Below are 19,776 nucleotides of genomic sequence, written 5' to 3'. Positions count from 1 at the left end.
GAAAAATTAAAATTAAATACTAGCAGACTAGTCTCTTTTGTTTTTGAAACAGGGTCGCATTATGGAGTCCGCAATGGGTTCAAATTTGTTATCCTCCTGCCTCAGCTTTCTGAGTACTGAGATTATAGGCATGTGCAATTATCCTTGGCCTGCTTTTTGTTTTGCTATCTCATTTTCACTAATGTTTATGACATTGGGGTGGTATTCTCTTAATAAAACACTAACCAGGCTGATGATTCTCTTGTTCTGCTGTAGTTGCCACATATATACTTGTTTTCTATGCTGTCTTTTTTTTTTTTTTGCCAATCCTGGGCTTGAACTTAGGGCCTGATAAGCTCTGTCCTTGGACTTTCTCAAAGATAGAGCTCTACCACTTGAGCCTCAGCACCACTTCCAGCTTTTTTCTATGTATATGGTACCAAGGAATCGAACCCGAGTCTTAGTACATGTTAGGCAAGCGCTCTACCACTAGACCAAACTCCTGGCCCTGTCTTTTCTTTTTTAATTTTTATTTTTTTTAGACTGGACCAATTTCTCCTGGTGTCTTACCTTCAAAATACCAAGACTTGGTGAAAATTTAAGCAACTCCTCAATCACTTTATTATATCCTTTGTTGGCTGCTTTCAACAATGCTGTAGTGCCATCCTAAAAAGATAAAGGAAAAGAGAAGTTGATTATTCAACAATGTTGGCTGAAGATGAAGTGTCAGTTTAGAACTAGGAGTTTTAAATGAGTTATACTAATTAGAAACACTTGTGTGGCTGGGAATATGGCTTAGTGGTAGAGTGCTTGCCTAGTATGCATGAAGCCCTGGGTTCGATTCCTCAGTGCCACATAAACAGAAAAAGACTGAAGTGGTGCTCTGGCTCAAGTGGTAGAGTGTTAGCTTCAGCAAAAGAAGCTCAGAGACAGTACCCAGGCTCTGTGTTCAAGCCCCAGGACTGGCCAAAAAAAGAAAAAAAGAAAAGAAAGACATGTATGAAGAACAAGTCAGCAATGTCTCAATCTAGGACTAGGACTATTTTAGAGTATGTTAGGCAGTTAATTTTATATGAAAAAGTATCAGGCACATTATTTTTATCCTGCCATTTGATAATTCATACCCTTCTGATCTCTTAGAGCAATGGTGTCAGGAACAAGGGCATATTTGTAGGATACTGGTAGACCCAGGAGGACTTAGTGGAAGGAAACTGTTTATCTGCCTTTAATGAATTAAATTACTGTTGAACTGTATTTGCTGTCTTAAACATTTTCTACAGTCATGCTCTAGTTTGTCTTATATAGCTGTTTGCCTGTGTGTGGTAGGTGATGGAGGGGGGAGGGATAAAATCAAATGCAAGAATTAAACATTCCGCTTAGATTGTTTTTGGCTCAAGAAGAGATTTCCCAGATTCCTTTGAGAGCTTCCTGCTGTTGAGGACGGGCTCCTGACTTCTGCAGCCGGGGCCCTCTGCCATGGGGAAGAAGGAAAGTACGACCAGGGAATGTTCCTGTTTCTGGCTTCAGAGAAAGGGAAAAGAGTGGGAAAGAGGCCAGGAATGTTCCTTCAGATTTCCCATTCTTGGCTTAGATTAGGCATAGGGATAGGGTGGAGTCAGAGGCAGAATCAGGAGACCTTGCAGACTACTGTGGACAGCAGGGGCAGGGTAGGACAGGAGGGGGGAGTCGCAGGGATGTATATGGGGAGACGTGGTTCTGCAGGGCGCAGGGGTGAGCTTAGCCAGCCAGAGGGCACTGCTTGGCTGCCACCCACAGAGCCTGCAGGGCACACCCCAGGCCTGAGGCCAAAAAAGACCCCTCCTCCTCCGCTGGTTCAGAAAGCTGGGACGTTTTCACCACCTGGGGACTTCATCTTCCTGCCACAGAGCAGGTGTATGGGGGGGAGGGGAGAAGCCCGCTTTCTGGGCACCTGTGAGCCCAGTGGACTGCATGGCCCTGCAGCCGCCGCCCCCCTGGCACTCACATTGCGCTCGGCATCGCGTTCCGCTCCCCGGAGCAGCATTACCCGCACCACCTCACTGTGGCCCATCTGGGACGCGATCCACAGCGGGGCCGTTCCGTCCTGCGGGGAGAGGAGGCAGCCATTGTGACTGAGGTTCAACCAACCAGGCCTCCAGAATGTGGGAAACAATACCCTGAAGCCAGAGGTCCACAGGAGAGGAAGCGGCCCACCCTTACCATGCCGCCTGGCCTCAGGCCGGGTCTGGACTACTTAAGCTGCCAGTATGCAGTGCAGGGATGGATAAGAACCCGAGTTTGGGGCAGACCAGTTACAAGGCTGTGTGTGGGCCTCACTCAGAACCGTGGAGCTGCGCATTAGGCAGAACAAACTCCACACCCCAGAGGGAAGCCAGCCTGACCAATTCCCAGCTATCCGGAGGGTAGAGTTAAGTCTGTGGACCAGGGGCAGTTTCCTTTGAGGTGAGATAAAGGAGGGGGGATCAAACTCAAGACAAGCCTCTTCTAGTCAGGCATCCATAATCCCCCACGGCCACATCAAGTTTTAAGGAACTTAGGTTTATTTTAGCTTCTCCTAGAAGATGATGTAGCCTAACTAGTTGGACAGGACGTTTTTGGTAGCCCTTCCTTCCTTCCTTCCTTCCTTCCTTCCTTCCTTCCTTCCTTCCTTCCTTCTTCCCTTCCTCCCTCCCTCCCTCCCTCCCTCCTTCCTTTCCCTCCCCTCTCTTTTCTCCAGTCCTGGAGCTTGAACTGTCCTTGAGCTTTCTCAAGGCTAGTGTTCTATCACTTGAGCCACAGCAGCACTTACACATTTTCTGTGTATGTGGTACCAAGGAATCGAACCCCGGCTTTGTGCATGCTAGGCGAGCACTCTACCACTAGGTCACACTCCTGGCCCAGCATTTCTTGTATATCATTCACCAACACCCCTTTTTTCTGTGAAATGGAGGCTATGAGGCTGGGATGATTGTTCCAGGAGGACAAGGCAAAATGCCCAAGGTACTGTCTGCAAGAAGAGAGATGGTGGGAGTGGGCCTGAGACATCCTCCAGCAGTGGTCTGCATCCACTCAGCATCTGGGTATGCCCATATGACCAGGACTAAACCAAAGCCACAGAGGTTGACTTCATGAGTAGAGATAAAGGCAGAGCCAGTATGTCCGACGGGACCAGCTGCCTCTCTAGGTATGAGCACAGCATGCTTGGGGAGCAGTGAGGGTGGCAACATTAAGTCTCCTTAACTCCCACTCAATACCAGAGTGACTGAGTGCTGAGAGCTTAGGTCACTTTGGAGAAAGGGCAGGAGAAAAGAAGTAGGATCTGGAATCACCTAAACTTAATCTCTGAGGTCATTACTGTAACATAGCCCCAAGAGTCTGCTTTAGACAGATAAGACTGATTTACCTCCCCATCTGCTAAAGGGCAAGCTGATGCAGTTACGAACTATAAAGTTACACCTGCTGTAGAGTGTAATTTCAGTCCCAGCCTATCAGCCAAAACAGGATTATTTTCTGTTGTTCTGGCAAAATGACAGAGGACAGGGATGTTCTAGTGGAGTGGTAGATGATGGCAAACTGAAAGTTCAGGAAGATTTGAGGATGTGGTATTATGGTTGGAGTACATTAGCACCTCTGTCCTGGGAGAAATAGGGCAAGAGTTATTGAAACAACTTCCTCCAGACTTTTCCTGGGGCTTCTTGAAAATATTAGTGAATTTAATATTATATGTAATTTGAAAATTATCATTCATACTAAAAGCAGAAACTAACGTACTATTTTATCTTTTACAAAGAACTTCCACATTCTTTAATTTGGTTCTCCCAGTTTAGGATAGAATCAAACATTCATTCATTCATTTAACCAGCCAACCATCATTAAGCATTAGCTTCTAATCTCAGGCAGAATGCTAAAAGACATGTTCCTGGTCTCTAAGGAACTCAGCCTGGAGAAGAGATATGGACATTTCTGATTGTAGTACACTATTGAAATAGGGATAAAACTGGAGGCAGTGGGGCAGAAGCAGAACATTTTAGGTTTTGTCATGTGCCAGAGAGGGGAAAGGTCATTACAGGCAGAAGGCTATCTTTGCCTGCTCGGGGGGTCCATTTTGTTCTTTGCAAATATCTCCACCAGAGGGCAGGCAGGGAAGGGAGTTGGACTTCCTGACAGATGTGCAATTCAAGGCTTGCTTGTTTTTAATAACATTTCATGTGGAAAGTGCACATATGTTCATGCTGGGAACAATTATTGCTATGGTAACAGCAATAGACTAGTCACCTAGCTATGAAGCCTTAACTAAATACCTGTCATCCTCAGGTTCCTCTAGCAGAGAATATGAACCTTACAGAGAATGCAGATATAAAGGCAGTGACATTGTAACTGGCTCACAGACACTTAGAAAGTGTCAACTGAATCTGAGTTTTATTTTGGTTCACAGAATATTCTCTCTCTCTCTTTCTCTCCCTCCCTCTCCCCTTCTCTCCCTCTCCCTCCCCTTTCCTCCCTCCTTCCTCCCTCTCTCTCTTTCCCCTCTCCCCATTTATTTTTGTGATGACAGACTCAGGGCCTTGCTCTCTAACATTGAACTACATTCTCAGCCTACCATATTCTTTTCATTGGGCAAATATTAAATATGTAAAATACAAAGAATATCTAAAATAATTTGCCTTTTATATAAAATCTCTTGCACTTGTAATTCACTTATCCAATTCCTACATGTTAGAGTCTATTTAAACTACCATGATCCTACAAGCTGTAAACAGAAAGAATAACAAGGGCTAAAGAATAATATCAATGAAAATGCATAAATCACTATGAAGTGACAGTTACACCCTCCACAGCACGTTTTTTAAAAGGAGACATTTGGACAGGTGCAGGTGGCTCACATTTGTAATCTTAGTTACTTAGGATGCTGAGATCTGAGGACTGACGTTCAAAGCCCCTTAGACTCTCATCTCCAATTAACCACCAGGAAGCCAGGAGTGGGGCTGTGGTTAGAGTGTTAGCCTTCAGCAAAAGGAGCTCAGGGACAGTGCCCAAGCTCTGTGTGTACATGTACACACATACACACGCACACACGGAAACATTTATTTTGCAGAAGGTAAGAGCTCCAGGTTTAAGGCAGCTGTTAATCTTTGTGTACATACCAACTAGAAAAGGATAGACCAAGTGACAGATGAAAGCCACAATGAGACTCAGGGTCAATAATGAGGCTGGCTAAAGACAAACTAAGCTCACGAGTTCCCCATGCCTGGACAAGTTCAATAGTGGCTGCCTGACAATTATAGGAGGGGCTCAAGTACTAGATTAAAGAGGGTCTTTTTGAGACAGGGTCTTGCTATGTAGCCCAGGCCTCAAACTTTCTATCCCTTTGCATTAGCCAGGAGGGTTGGATCATAAGAATACCCATCTTTTGCAGCATTTAGCTTTTGTAGATCCTTCCAAATCTATTATTATATACTTGAACATGTTTTATACGTTTAATGTATTTTATAAGCAGATCACAACATGAGACCTCCTGAGTGCTGTCCCTGGGCCCTTTTGCTCAAGGCTAGTGCTCCTCTTCCAGCTTTTTGGTGGCTAATTGGAGATAAGAGATTTACAGAATTTCTTACCCGGGATGGCTTCAAACTGTGATCCTCAGTCTCAGCCTTATGAGTAGCTAGGATTATAAGGGTGAGCCACCAATGCCTGGCTTGTATGTTTGTTTCTGGGACAAACAGAATTGTACCAGGACGACCTAGAACTCACTGTGTTGCTTCGGCTAGACTCAAACTTGCAATCCTCCTGCCTCAGCCTTCCAAATGCCAGAATTCTAGGTGTCCACCACAATGCCTGGCTAGAGACTAATCTTAAATGGTTATGAGCTCCTAAAGATGATTTTTAAAAAAGAACAAAGTCACTCTCCTTATAGGAACAACGGTCTGAATGGCATGACTCTTTGAACTATCTTACAGTCATCATGTATACTTCCATTTGCAGCCTCAGTCCAGGTAGGCTCTTCAGAACCAATTCTTTTTATTTCTTTTATTGGCTTATATCAGTTAAATAAGGGAAGATTTCATTGTCACATATCTATACATGTCCATACTGTATTCTAATCAATGCTCCCTTTTCTATCACACGTCTGTCTTCTGTTTGGGGACTAACTCTATTCTAAGGTGGAAGAGAGGCAAAATTCTTGCCAGTAGCTGATGGGGTTTAATATCAAGACAACTTTGTTGCTAGCGATAAATGACCAAATGTACTGTACTAAGGGAACTGAAGGTATGGCTCAAGTGATAGAGGGCTTACCTTGCGAGTGAGAAAACTTGAGTTCAAGTTCAAAGCCTAGTTTATCTCCCCAAAAAAGTTCCTATGGGATTATTTTATATAATGTTCACAGTAATGCACTGGCATAGATAACATGTTTGTCCTGTTTTTGTTTTTGCCAGTCCTGCCTGTAGCTTGAACTCAGGACTTGATCACTGGTGTCCTTGGGCTTTTTCCTCAAGGCTAGTGCTCTGCCACTTGAGCCACAGCCACAGCACCACTGCTGGCTTTTCTATATATGTGGTACCAAGGAATTGAACCCGGGGTCTTCATGCATGCTAGGCAAGCGCTGTACCACTAGACCAAACTCCCAGCCTGACTGTCCTGGTTTTATAGATTAGAAAAGAACCTGAAGTTCAGGGGAGGTAAACAACTTGCTCATGGTCATGTAAGTTAATAAGCAAAGTGAAACTGTGTTCATCGCCTTAATATATTCATATTCCTACCTTTCCCTACCTAGCTCCTGAATTGCCCTTTACAATCTTCCTAGGGCTGCTGTGCTGCCCAGGAGTCCAACACTTAAGAGTTTCCTAATTTCTAGTCATGGGTCATTCAGTACCACAGGCTTCCAAGCTGTGGGTGTTCTGGCAGTCAACTCAGCTTATGTGAGTGCCTGACAAGTGCGGAGGAACTGCTTGCTCAAGCCTTCCTGTGGCTGCTCCTGTCAATCTCTAGGCTCCTCCCTTTCTCATTTCCCACCTCTGCATTCTTCCCAAGCTTATGACCTAGAACAACATTTACTTGCTGGGTCTCAGCATCTATGTATACAACTCCAACTACAGGCTTCTACTAGAGAAGGTGTGTTATTAGATACCTTTTCAGTTGAAACACTGAAACAGAGAAATATTGATTAGCAGCCGAACAGGACTGGATGGAGATGAGTGATGACAGGCTCACTTAAGCTCAAGTAAATACAGTCTAACCTTCACCACTGTATAGAAAACATTGTAAGGCAAGTGAGTTGTGTTGGGAAAAAGCATATGTTGGTAGAAAAACTATTGGTAGTAACTAACTATGAGGGAGATAGGGAGGATTGCAGTTCAAGGATAGCCCTGGCAAAAAGTCAGTGAGATGCCCATCTCAAAAAAATAAGCCAGGAGTGGTAGTGCCTACCTGTGTTACCAGCTATGCAGATAGGAGAATTACAGTCCTGAAAGTCCTAAGCAAAAACTCAAGTCTCATCTGGGTGCCGTGGCTCACACCTGTATCCTAGTTACTCAGGAGGCTGAGATCTGAGGGTCAAAGTTCAAAGCCAGCCCCAGCACAAAAGGACCTGAGACTCTTATCTCCAATTAACTTCTAAAAAATGGGAAGTGGGGCTTGGCTCTAGGGTAGGGTGGTGGTAGCCTTGAGCTAGAGAGCTCAGGGACAGTGCCCAGGCTGAATTCAAGCCCCTATGACCCACAAAGGAAAAAAAAAAAACCCAAATTATAGAACTCCTCAAGTCTCTATCTAAAAAAAATTACCTTATGTATAAAGAGCGAGTGATGTGGCTCAAATGGCACGGTTTCTACTTAACAAGCTCATGTCCTTGAGTTCCAACCCTAGTTCTATGAAAAGAAAGAAAGGAAGGCATAAAGACAGAAAGAAAGAAAATTTGACTGAAGAAACATCCACTTTACTTGGTGAAGGTATGAGAAAATACATTTAAACAAGCTTTTAGAAAGACTCTGAAGGGCCAGGAGCATGGCCTAGTGGTAGAGTGCTTGCCCTAGTTTTGATTCCTTGGTACCACATAAACAGAAAAAGGCAGAAGTGGTGCTATGGCTCAAATGGTAGAGCACTATCTTCGAGAAAGCTCAAGGACAGTTCAGGCTCGGAGTTCAAGCCCCGGGACTGGCAAAAAAAAAAAAAGAAAGAAATTAAGACTCTGAAGTTCAGTGATTCTAACTGTTGACCTATTTGCCAAGGACAATGTGGGAAGGAAAAGCCATGTCTACTATACTTGACTTTATGATCCTGATTCCTCGGCACAAATACCAAAAATATCTCTACTAAGTTCTCAGTGATGGAGTTACAAAGAAAAGGCACTTGTACTATAGCTCAGATTCCCTATAGCTCAGATCAAATGTCAGTTGAGTGGTTCCTTCCTTTCTTTTTTCCCCCCTCCTTCCCTTTTTTTTTTCCTGGTACTTTTAACTTTGGCTGGAGCTTGCTCTACCGCTTGAGCCATGCCTCCAGTTCCAGCTGAGGAAATTCACTGTCACTTTATTAATACCCTGTCACAATATGTCTTTAAATGTCAAATTTCATAGAAGGTCATTGCAATAATTATAAATCAACTTTATCTGAAAATAGTAAGAAATGAAAGCAGGAACCTATGCTTGTCCTTTTTTATTAACTCAAAAATTTGGGGGGAATGACCCATTGTATCACTTGAAATTACAAAATAAAACAGTGGTTTCCAGCTGCAATTCCCACAACACATTCTGCCATGTACAGGCCATTTTAGTAGAAAATTTTTATTACATTTCTTTTTTAACTTCCTTAGAATTTGTAACCAAGTCAGCCATGATGTCAAATTCGTGACATCATTTGTTTGCTTCAGCAGAGTGAAGTCAGCAGGGTTATACATTCGGAGAAGGGGAAGGTGAGCCTGTATGACCTTCCTAGATTATAGACTCATGGAAAGGTAGTAAAGATGATTATGATTTGAGAACACAATGGGTGAGTGTACTGTATAAAAAGGGAACATTTCATTCCCTTCCTTTCTTCCTTTCTTTTCTTTCTTCCTTCCTTTCTTTCTTTCTTCCTTTCTTTCTTCCTTCCTTCCTTCCTTCCTTTCTTTCTTTCTTTCTTTCTTTCTTTCTTTCTTTCTTTCTTTCTTTCTTTCTTTCTTTCTTTCTTTCTTTCTTTCCTTTTCTCTTTGATGCTGGTCCTAGGGCTTGAACTCAGGGCCTGGGTGCTGTCCCTGAGCCACCACAACTCCACTTCTGGCTTTACTGGTAGTTTAGATTTTCCTGCCAATGCTGTCTTTGAACTACAATCCTCAGATCTCTTGAGTAGCTAAGATTACATATGGAACCCTCTGGTGCCCAGCTACTTTTTGTGTCCCAAAGCAATTCAAATTTTATAAAACATACTTCTCTTGAACAACAGCTTTTTCCAAGCTATACTCTTCAATTCTAAACTACCATGAGGTAGTTAGCTAGGTCTTTGGTAGGGTGTATCACTTGCCCCTTTAACCTGGGCTGGGCTCTCACACGCACAGGCCAGGCCATCCACTCTCACCAGGTCATCCTCAGAGTGGAGGAAGGAAAACAGCTGAGGTGTTTATGGTTACCACTGCAGTGTTGCTTTACTCTTTAACTTCTTCACTTCAATGTCAACACATGACTCAGTTTAGGTTCAAGTAAATATAACCCATGCAATATTTGAAATAATGTCTTCTAGCAACTCGGGTGATTTTATTGTTTTACAAACAAAGCTTTAGGCGGGTGAATAATAAAATCTATTTTACAAGTTGATTTGTCAAAAAGTGCCAAAATTTATTTTGGAAGCACGTACTGACAGAGACTTGATAATCTTAACAATTTCCTGTCTAAATTCACAGAGGTGCCTTTGATAATGGCTTCCAAAACAAGTTTATGCAATTTAATACCCATCCATTTCTTTTTTTTTCTTTTTTTCTTTTTTTTTTTTTTGCCAGTCCTGGGCTTGAGCTCAGGGACTGAGAACTGTCCTTGGACTTTCTGAAGCCTAGAGCTCTACCACTTGAGCCTCAGCACCACTTCCGGCTTTTTTTTTCTATGTATGTGGTACCGAGGAATCGAACCCGGGTCTTCATGCATGGTAGGCAAGCACTTTAAGGACTAGGCCAAACTCCTGGCCCTCATCCATTTCTTTAATTTTGTAAATACAAGTCTGTGATTCAGAATCAATCACGTTTCATAATAAAAAGGACTGACAAGAAAATAATAACTCCCAAATATCAGCTTAGGCAGGGTGGACAGTTCAGTTCTCTCTAAACTGATCCTTTTTCCAAGAGAGTTTCTGAGGCCTTTTAGGAGCTAATAAGACCTTTAAAATTCTAAAAATATAATCCTCAATTCATAGCAGTATCTGGCACTCTTCAGGAAATATTAACTGAAAGTTTAATAAAACAATTGCTAAAACTCTGGAAGCTTGAAGAGATGATTAGGCTCGGCGCGCCCAGCCTCTTGATTTTGAGATGAAGGCCCAGAGTTGATTTGCTTATCAAAACCACACAGCAGAGTTGACTCTAGAATTCTGGATGCTTGACTTCAAACCTGCTCTACCCAAAAGCTCAGCATGATTCTTGCTTCTGAGAACCCAAGAAGGCTATGGCCTGGAGCTCAGACCAACTTGAAGGCTATGACTTCTATACATATCCCAGCATTCCTCTACTAAGTCAATTACAGTGGAAGCATATTTGATGGTAATTACTAGTAAGAAATGAGCTTGACTTTCCCCTAAAACAACAACAACAACAAAAACTTGTCATTTGTGCTTGCTAGAATGTGCCTATAAATCTACTAAGCAAACACAATGGATGGTATGCAAGCAGTCATAAATGAATTTAATGGCAGTATAATGTATGGAGTGTGCAAATAGTGTAATTCTTTAGAAAGATTAAATCAAAGCCCAAAAAAATAAGCATCAGGAAATAGGTGCTTGCAAGAGGGGTTGGGGCAAGAAAAGGGGAGTAGAAGGAGGAAAGGAGTCGAATGCAGAGAAGAATGCATATACCACCAAATTGAGAAAGTAATGGAAGGGGGGATTGAAGAGGGGTAAAGATGTTGAAGGGATGACACAGATCAAGGTGCACTGTATGCAGAAGCTGCTTTGTTAAATGGCAAGAAAAAAAATTGTAACATACAGCCTAAAGAAGTAAGGAAAATGAGGGAAGGCTGGGTTGGGAGGGGTGGGTGAGAACGTTGACAAGGGTGACATCCACCAAGAGGCACTATTGTCACAAACTGCTCTGTTGACTGGCAACACCTTTGTATAACTACTTAAAGATAATAAAAAATATTTTTAAAACACCTTTGTAAAAGTGGTTCCTTAATATGAAATGTTTTGTTAAAGACTAAAGATTAATTAATTCAAGATTGGGCAAAACCAGCTCATCTAGAATAGGTGCTCATGCTGCCTTCTGTTTGGTGGGTTCTTTACCATTGATAAGTTGCTGGCAGTGGTATCTTTGCATTTCTGTGCCTTTAAGTGAACTGGCTTACTAGGTGTTGGTAAATGAAGTTTCCATACCTTATAATGTGTGAGAAAAGAATGAGACCCAAACCTACTCATGACTCTGGGCTGGCATGGGCTCCTCTTGGGCTCAGCAGAAAAGGTAGGTAAGGAGATAAGGCAGTATATCAGCAGAGGGACCACACAAGGGACTTGCCTCTATTTACCTCTGCCCAGGCTAGCCAACACTCATTACTTCAGAGCAGCCATAATCTATTTGAACAGGAGGTGGCAGAATGTCTACTTGACCTCAGACACTAAACACTCAAGTTCTGAAAGCACTGAATTGTGATGTTAGCTTGTTTTCATAGGCTGTTAGGTGAGTCAGAAGCATAGAATAGTTGAAACCTAAATAAAAGATTAACGTTTTTATTACAGGGCAAAAGGATTTAAAGAATGCCTAGAGCTTCTGTTTATCTGAGGTATGTGCTGCTCCAGGACACCTGGCCCTCCGGGCCTTGTAAGGCACACACACTCAGGCGTGCCTCCCCCATAGACATTACCTGCCTTGGCTGGTTGACCTTTGCTCCTGAAGACAACAATAATCGAATAACATCCAAGTAACCACCTTGGGCGGCTAAGAAGAGGGCAGTGGCTCCATCCTGAGAGATAACAGATTAAAAGTGTTCAAAAAAAAAAAAGAATCAAGTTTTGTATTTATTTAAAAGAAACGAAGAGCCCCAGATATATGCATTTACACAATTTTCCTTTTTCTAATCTCTTGTTAGTGTGAGGTAAGTGTTAAATGAACAAAGAGCCAAACATATTTAGTGTATTTTCTATGAGCTGGTGTCTTTCAAATTCATATCTATTTTGGTCTCTTTTTTACTTCATATTTATGCTTTCCCTCCCCCAACATGCAGTTTCTTGAAATTTTAAAAGGCAACAACGGGCTGGGTATAATTTAGTGCTTGCCTAGCTCAATGAGCAAGGCCTTAGGATTGGTTGATTCCTAGAAAATCTGCCTGAGAAAGAATCTCTAGAAAGTTACTCCTTGAAGATTCAACAGACACCAATAATAGCTATAAATACAAAAGTTAGTCCAGCCCAAAGTCTAAATGAATGTTCCAACGTTCTTGGCTTTTTAAACAAATTTCTGCCATGAACTCAGGGCATGGGTGCTGTCCCTAAGTTTCTTTTGCTCAAGGCTAGAGCGCCACCACTTGAGCAACCACTCCACTTCTGGCTTTTTGTTAGTTAACTGGAGATAAGTGTCTCATAGACTTCCCTGCCTGAGCTAGATTCAAACCACAGTCTTCAGATCTCAGCTTCCTGTGTGGTTAGGATTACAGCTCCAAGCCACCAATGCCTTGGGTTTTCTTGTTAACCGAGTATCAATGATTTCTGAGGTTTTAGGACCATATCATTGAATTATTTCAGTAAATGCGGGTTGGCTGAACAAATATATTTTCCTGGATGCCTGCTTCACACATGGAAAAGACACAGAAGCTCAAGTTCCATAGTTTCTTAACCAAGCTCCTCCTCCCAGACAACCAATCATTACCACTACTCTTGGAGGGAATGCTAACCACAATTTAAGGCACACCAGCTTTCCCTCAAGTCTAACAGATGTGTCATAGGTAGGGTACTGGATTTCCAGTCGGTGTTAACTGAACTGCCAGATGGCCCTTAAGGCAATAACTTAAAAAAAATTAACCAACCTGTGTAGATACTTAAGCAGATGTTTGTAAATAGAGTAGGCTGTTCTGGGTTACACTATGTCATATAAAACAACAGCTTTGAAGGCTTTGTCTAGCCTTGACTTATTCCTTTTAGCAAAGCCATAGTTTTGACCTAAGTTACTCCAATTTTAGTGTAAGCGCCAAAACAGAATGACTCTACATCTTGTTGATGGCAAGTAAACCATCGTCATTGGACACATTGATGATTTAATTATGCAGGTAAAACATTACCGCCCATAAACTTATCTAATGAGATTTAAAAAAAAAACTGGATGAGTGGGTATATCAAACCCATATCAAGAAAACCACTCCCATGAATTTCTCAAGCACACCAGATCCAGGATTGATGACACTGCTTCAGCTGAATCATGCTTAGCAATGGGCCATGGAGGCACAGGTCTGATTGTCTGGTATATGTGGCAAGGATTAACAGATGAAGAATCCCTAACTCTCCCTCTCTGACACTTCAATTCAGATAGATTCCCCTGATATGACCCACTCACATTTTGGATGCAGTAAGCCAGAAATCACCTCTGTACCTGAAATTAGCTCTGCATCTAGAATCACCATGGTATCTAGGAGGAACTCAGCATTTTGACACCACCAGGTGCTCTCTTCCCAATACCTTACCTAACTACCTGCAGTGACTCTCTTTATATCTCCCTCTACTCCCAGCTCCAGCTTTGTACCCTAAGGCTGCTGCTTTAACCCTTTCTTAGTCATCCTGTAACCTCTAAATTACCATGAAGTGTGATGTGTGATCTGAGAGTCAATATTAGCTATTTAGATTGAGGAAAAGAACATACATTGTCCATGGCCTTAACCATCAGTAATACTTGGCAAATTAACACCAAGGAAGTTGATATAGCTTATAAATTCAATAAATTTTGCCATTGTGGAAAGACATTAGCTTTCCCAGCTATGTTTCTGAAATAGCTCGTTCTTGACAATTTGACACTGGGATAAAATATTCAGCTGCTTCTTAATGCATTGTCATGGAAAATCTATCATGCCCTTTGCAGTTTTCTGAGCTGGACTCCACATTGGATTTTCATTCTGTACCATAAGTTTTGATTCTAGAAGTTTTCAGGAATCTTTGATCTCTATCCCTATCCCCACATTCCAATTTTTTTTTTTTTTGCCAGTCCTGGGCTTGAACTCAGGTACTGAGCTCCTTGGACTCTCTCAAGGCTAGAGCTCTACTACTTGAGTCTCAGCACCACTCCCGGATTTTTTCTATGTATGTGGTACCGAGGAATCGAACTCTGGTCTTCGTGCAAGCTAGGCAAGCACTCTACCACTAGGCTAAACTCCCAACCCTGTATTTAGTTTTTTAAAATTAGGCTTCTTCAAGAGTTTCTTTCTTTCTTTCTTTTTTTTTTTCCATTTCTGGGGCTTGAATTCAGGGCCTGACCACTATCCTTGGACATTTTTTGCTCAAGGCTAGAGCTCTGCCACTTGAGCCACAGTGCCACTTCCAGCTTTTTCTGTGTATGTGGTACCAAGGAATCGAATCCAGGGCTTCATGCATGCTAGGTGAGCTTTAGGATGTGCTCCGGACATTCAACTATTTTTAATGTGAGCATTTGGACTATCTGAGTGGGGCTAAGTGTGGAAGTTATGGTGAATATCATTTCCTTATTAACATCTTTTTTTGTGGGTCATGGGGGTCGAACTCTGGGCCTGGGCGTTGTCCCTGAGCTTTTCAGCTCAAGTTTACCACCCTACCCTTGAGCCAAGCCCCACTTCCTGTTTTCTAGAGGTTAACTGGAGATAAGAGTCTCAGGTCCTTTTGTGCTGGGGCTGGCTTTGAACTTTGACCCTCAGATCTCAGCCTCCTGAGTAGCTAGGATTACAGGTGTGAGCCACCACGCCCAGCCATTATTAACATTATTATTATTATTTTTTTTTTGCCAGTCCTGGGCTTGAGCTCAGGGCCTGAGCAATGTCCTTGGACTTTCTCAAGGCTAGAGCTCTACCACTTGAACTTCAGCACCACTTCCGGCTTTTTTCTATGTATGTGGTACCAAGGAATCGAACCCGGGTCTTCATGCATGCTAGGCAAGCACTTTAACCACTAGGCCAAACTCCCGGCCCCATTATTAACATTATTAACAAAAAAAAAATTTTACTAGCAGCAAGGCTCATCACAATTCATTTCTAAGGTTTAGTGCCATCCCAAGAGCTTGCTTGCTTGCTTTCTCTTTCTTTTTTTCTTTCTTTCTTTCTTTCTTTCTTTCTTTCTTTCTTTCTTTCTTTCTTTCTTTCTTTCTTTCTTTCTTTGTCAATAGTAAGGCTTGAACTCTGGGCCTGGGTGCTGTCCCTGAGCTCTTCTGTTCAAGGCTAGTACTCTACCACTTGAGCCACAGCATCACTTCTGGCTTTTTCTGAATATGTGGTACCAAAGAATTGAACCCAGAGTTTCATGCATGCTAGGCGAGCACTCTACCACTAGGCCACACTGCCGGCCCCCCAAGAACCTTCTGTCAGAATATTATCTCAACACTAATTCTCCATCTACACTCAAATTGGATTGATGATTATGGGCAGCCATACAGTGAAAAAAATCAGGATTCACTTTCCTTTTCCAAAGCCTTGGGCTACATTAACTAGGAGATACCCTCAGCTACACTTTATTGATACATAGAGAAGTCTATAACCAAAACTTTAGATATATGCTTCTTAGAACCACTTGTTCTCCAGCTGTGACTTCTGAGGCTGGTTTGATTGGCCTGGCATGGGTTCTGGGAATGAGTATTTCTGAAATCTCCCCAGGACTCTGATGGGCAGCCATGGTTAGGAAACATTTCTTTAGATCATTATCAAGTAATCCAAACACTTCACAGTAATGCTTCAGGCTCAGAAAGTGTTGCAGATGTTGAAGAAAGCACCAGAGGGTAAGGATACTTACCCTCTGCTGGGGACTTCAAAGCAACCTGTGATTTGTCAGGGTTAACTAGGTAAACTCTAAAAAGGATATTCAAATGGAGAAATTCACACCTATACAGCTTATTACCTGACTGTGAAAGCTATGTGCCTGAGGCATAAGGGCTAAATGCCTACTTATAGGAGAATCTAAAATAGTTTTCCTAGATAATTGGAAATAGAAGGAATTCTTTCCCTTGTCTCCATGAGATTCTGTCAAATCACTTCATCTCCTCTATTTTAATTTTTCCCTACAAAATCTGAACAACACTTGCCATAAATCCTATAGCATTACAATGACAATTGAAAGAGCCCTTAGGCAATGTGCTAACTGCCAATTAGTCAGGAATAGAACTGGACTAGCAGTAGATGGTTGTCAAAGGTCTCTGGAGAATGTTCTTTTCATGGGTCTTCATCCATCAATCTTCCCTTCCCTTCCCTTCTGTTTGTGCCCTTCCGCACGAATACTCAACAACAGGACAGTATATTTTACTTCTTAGGAAGTCTATATGCCATGTAGCATGAGTACACATGTCCAATTTGTTTAATTGGATGTTAATTGAGCGGGTAGCTGGAATGTCTCAGGTGTGCAAGAGATGTAAAGGAAGAACTAAAATGAATAACTACTACATGGTTTCTGTTACAGAAAAAGTGCAACGAACCAACTATTCTTTTTTTTTCCATTTGGTATCTCAGATTAGAGTCCCACTCTTCATTACAATATTTTTGAAACTGGTTTTTCTGACTGCAGTATGTGTGATAAAGGAAAGTGCAGATGTCCATTGAACACCCCCTGGCAAGCACTCACATAAAGTTGATCATGGATGTTGGCTCCATGCTTCAGTAACGTCTCCACCACCTGCATATGCCCATACTGACTGGCTGCCAACAGAGCCGTGCCTCCATCCTAGGCACATGAAAATAAAAACATGTTAGACACAGCTCAGGCAGAAGCTCCTCACAGAGAACATTGGAAGAAACTCACTTTCCTTCTTTTTTTCCCCTTTTCCTTTTTATAATGATTGCAGGGGAGAATGTAAAATTTCACACATATGCATCCTAAAGGAAACTAAAGGCTCTACATTAGAGGCCCAAGCTTGCAGACAAAGCATTATGTAATGCCAGCCTGGCATGCCCAAGGACTTGGCACTAAGCCTCTTTTGTTCTCTTATTATGTAGGGCTGGAAACTGTTCCCCTAAAAAAGGTGGGGGGGAGTACATATGTGGACAGAGGGATCGACAGACATGTGTCAGAGGAGTTACACATGCGGACCCAGGGAGGAACAGACACCCAGACATAGAGACTCGTGCACTGTACTATGCTTCATTTATTCCTACAATATATTCTTCTTCTGTAATTGCCTTTGGCTGGCTGAGTCTTTCTTCCCAAACTATTGGCAAAAATGAGTTGGATCGACAATGATGGCAGTTTCAATGATAGCCAGTCACTGACCCCAATCATAACAACAGGCTCCATCTCAAGGATGAAAAATTAGGTTGTAAACGTGGGTGATTAATTCAGAAATAGTTATTTCACAAGGGTATTATGAGTTAGAAGTTTCTTGTGTCAAATGTAGAATCATCTACTTGGGAAACATGGGATAGAAAGCCTGTACCACATCTGATCAGTTCTGCCTTAGAATTACCAGAAGAAACTCCCAAGGCTTCTGGACAGAGATTCCCTTACCAAATACTGTCTTCTGTAGTGCCAGGTAGAGGCAACTGAGTTTAAGGTGCTTTGATGGGGAAACTCTCTGAGGCTATTGTTTTTATGAGACAACTTGTGTCTCCATTAGAAGAGCACATGATAATAATATATTCCATGCATCTCTCACTTTCCTGCTTAGTGTTTTCCTTTGAACATATGCCAATTTTCTCCAGTCTCATTTAAAGTTTGGGCTCTAAACTCGGTAGAGCACTGTAAAGCAGGTGTTTCATCCACTTTACTTTTATCTCTGTGGCTTAGATTAGAATGTGTTCTTATGTCAACCACATCACACTACTGACTCATTGACTTTGTGGTCAATTAAAACCATTAATGGCTTTTCTCAGGTGGCACTGGTAAGACATTATCTTTTCCCATCTAGGACTGTTGAGTTTTTTTTAGCTCTATGGACATTTAAGTTCACAGTAAATAATTGGAGAACATGCAATCTGGTTCAGAAATATGAATCATTACTATGATTGTGTGGCTTCTAAATTTGGCCTAGTAGAATTCTGAATTAGTAGTCCTAAGGTAAAGCTTGGTCTGGTGAGATGACTGTGATAGCTAGATGGCAAATGGCCTCACATAGAAACTTTGCTATAAGAGCTCCTATGATCCCAGGAATATGCTGGAGGATGAGGGATGGGCTGTGTGGTGGGAAAGGGTGCTGAGTTAGGCCTTAAAGGGAGAGAAACTGAAAGAAGACAGGAGGAAGGTTGACATTATTGAAGATGGTGGTGGCACGGGAACATTGAGAAATTGCTTAATAACATCAATGCGCTGCACTGTTTTCAAGCTCTGTCCCTTGAATTTCCAAAGTTTACCCCAGAGAAAAAGTTAATGTTTGCAATGAGATTACTAGTAGCCTTGAACTTCTATAATAACCTTGTGAAACCCACTCTCTTAGTTCGGGAATCTTGCAGAAAGGGAAGTAGGAGTTTGTAGTTATAGTTAAAGACAGAATAAACATGCATGACTAGTAGGGCCCTTTGATAAGGTATGAAATCAAGCAGGTTCTCTTACTTTGGTTCTACACTCTGTGGATGCTCCAAATCCAAAGAGAAATCTCACGACGTCATTATGGCCTTGCTGGGCAGCAAAGAACAGGGCAGTTGTACCTGACTGGGGTGGGGGGAGAGGATGAAAGAGAGAGGCTGGCTTTAATACACACTTAACTACCTTATGCTTGATTTACACATTTGCAAAGAACTAAAAACTATATCCCCTGCCTCCGTCCCTCCCCACCCCGCCCTTCAATATACCTTTTAGCCTAAGAAGGAGCTACATTTGATTTGATTCTATCTCTTGGTCACCCCCAGGGAGTGACAAAAATGAGATCATTATTATTGGTACAGTAGGCTGAAATGTTGACCACCTAGTTCCTGGAATTTGTGACTGTGGCCTCGTAGGGCAAAAGATGTGATTAAGTTATCGATGCTAGGCCTAGAAGCTTATCTGAGGTTACCAGGGTGAATCCTAAATCCAATGGCAAGTGTTGACCTAAGAGTTAGAAAGAGGATCCCATTGGCTCTACTTATAATCCTAGATACATAGGAAGTGGAGATGGGAAGATTATAGTACAAGGCTAGGTGGTTCAGGCATAAAGCAAGATCCTATCTTGAAAATAACCAATGCAAAAAAAAAGTGTGTGTGTTTGGGGGTGGTGGGGAGTGTCGATTGAGTGGCTCAAGTCTATAGTAAGTTCAAGGCCCTGACTTTAAACCCTAATAATACCCTACCATAAAAAGTAAAAAAATAGCTGTGCATGGTGGCTCATCATAGCAACCTGAGAGGCAGAGACTTAAAGGACCACTGTTTGAGGCCAGCCTGAGGAAAAAGTTTTCAAGACATCCATTTCAATCAATCAGAGGTAGACATGGTGGCATGCACTAGAAGAGTAAGGAAGGATGGTGGACTAGCTTGGACCAGGCATAAAGGTAAGACTGTATTTAAAAAAACTGAAGGGGCTGGGAATGTGGCTTCGTGGTA

General features: G+C 42.3%; 1 protein-coding gene across 4 annotated transcripts in view; it reads right to left on the bottom strand.

Moving 5' to 3' along the window:
• Positions 1–19,776, bottom strand: part of Ankrd29 (ankyrin repeat domain 29) — a 50,892-nt gene that overhangs the window by 10,764 nt on the left and 20,352 nt on the right. For 3 of the 4 annotated variants that reach the window (XM_090353331.1, XM_090353333.1, XM_090353332.1), the window contains 5 exons: positions 18,811–18,909; positions 16,891–16,989; positions 11,979–12,077; positions 1,964–2,062; positions 550–645 (listed from right to left, as the gene is read on the bottom strand). In XM_090353331.1, coding sequence (XP_090209457.1) covers positions 550–645; positions 1,964–2,062; positions 11,979–12,077; positions 16,891–16,989; positions 18,811–18,909 — 492 coding nt within the window. The remainder of the gene's footprint in view (positions 1–549; positions 646–1,963; positions 2,063–11,978; positions 12,078–16,890; positions 16,990–18,810; positions 18,910–19,776) is intronic. The other variant, XM_090353334.1, reaches the window with a different exon arrangement.

The sequence above is a fragment of the Megascapheus bottae genome, chromosome 19, assembly GCF_031878675.1.
Source record: "Megascapheus bottae isolate mThoBot1 chromosome 19, mThoBot2.hap1, whole genome shotgun sequence".
In the NCBI taxonomy this organism is placed as follows: Eukaryota; Metazoa; Chordata; class Mammalia; order Rodentia; family Geomyidae; genus Megascapheus; species Megascapheus bottae.
The sequence above is the reverse complement of the archived record's forward strand: the minus strand, read 5'-3'. Positions and strand labels throughout refer to the sequence as shown.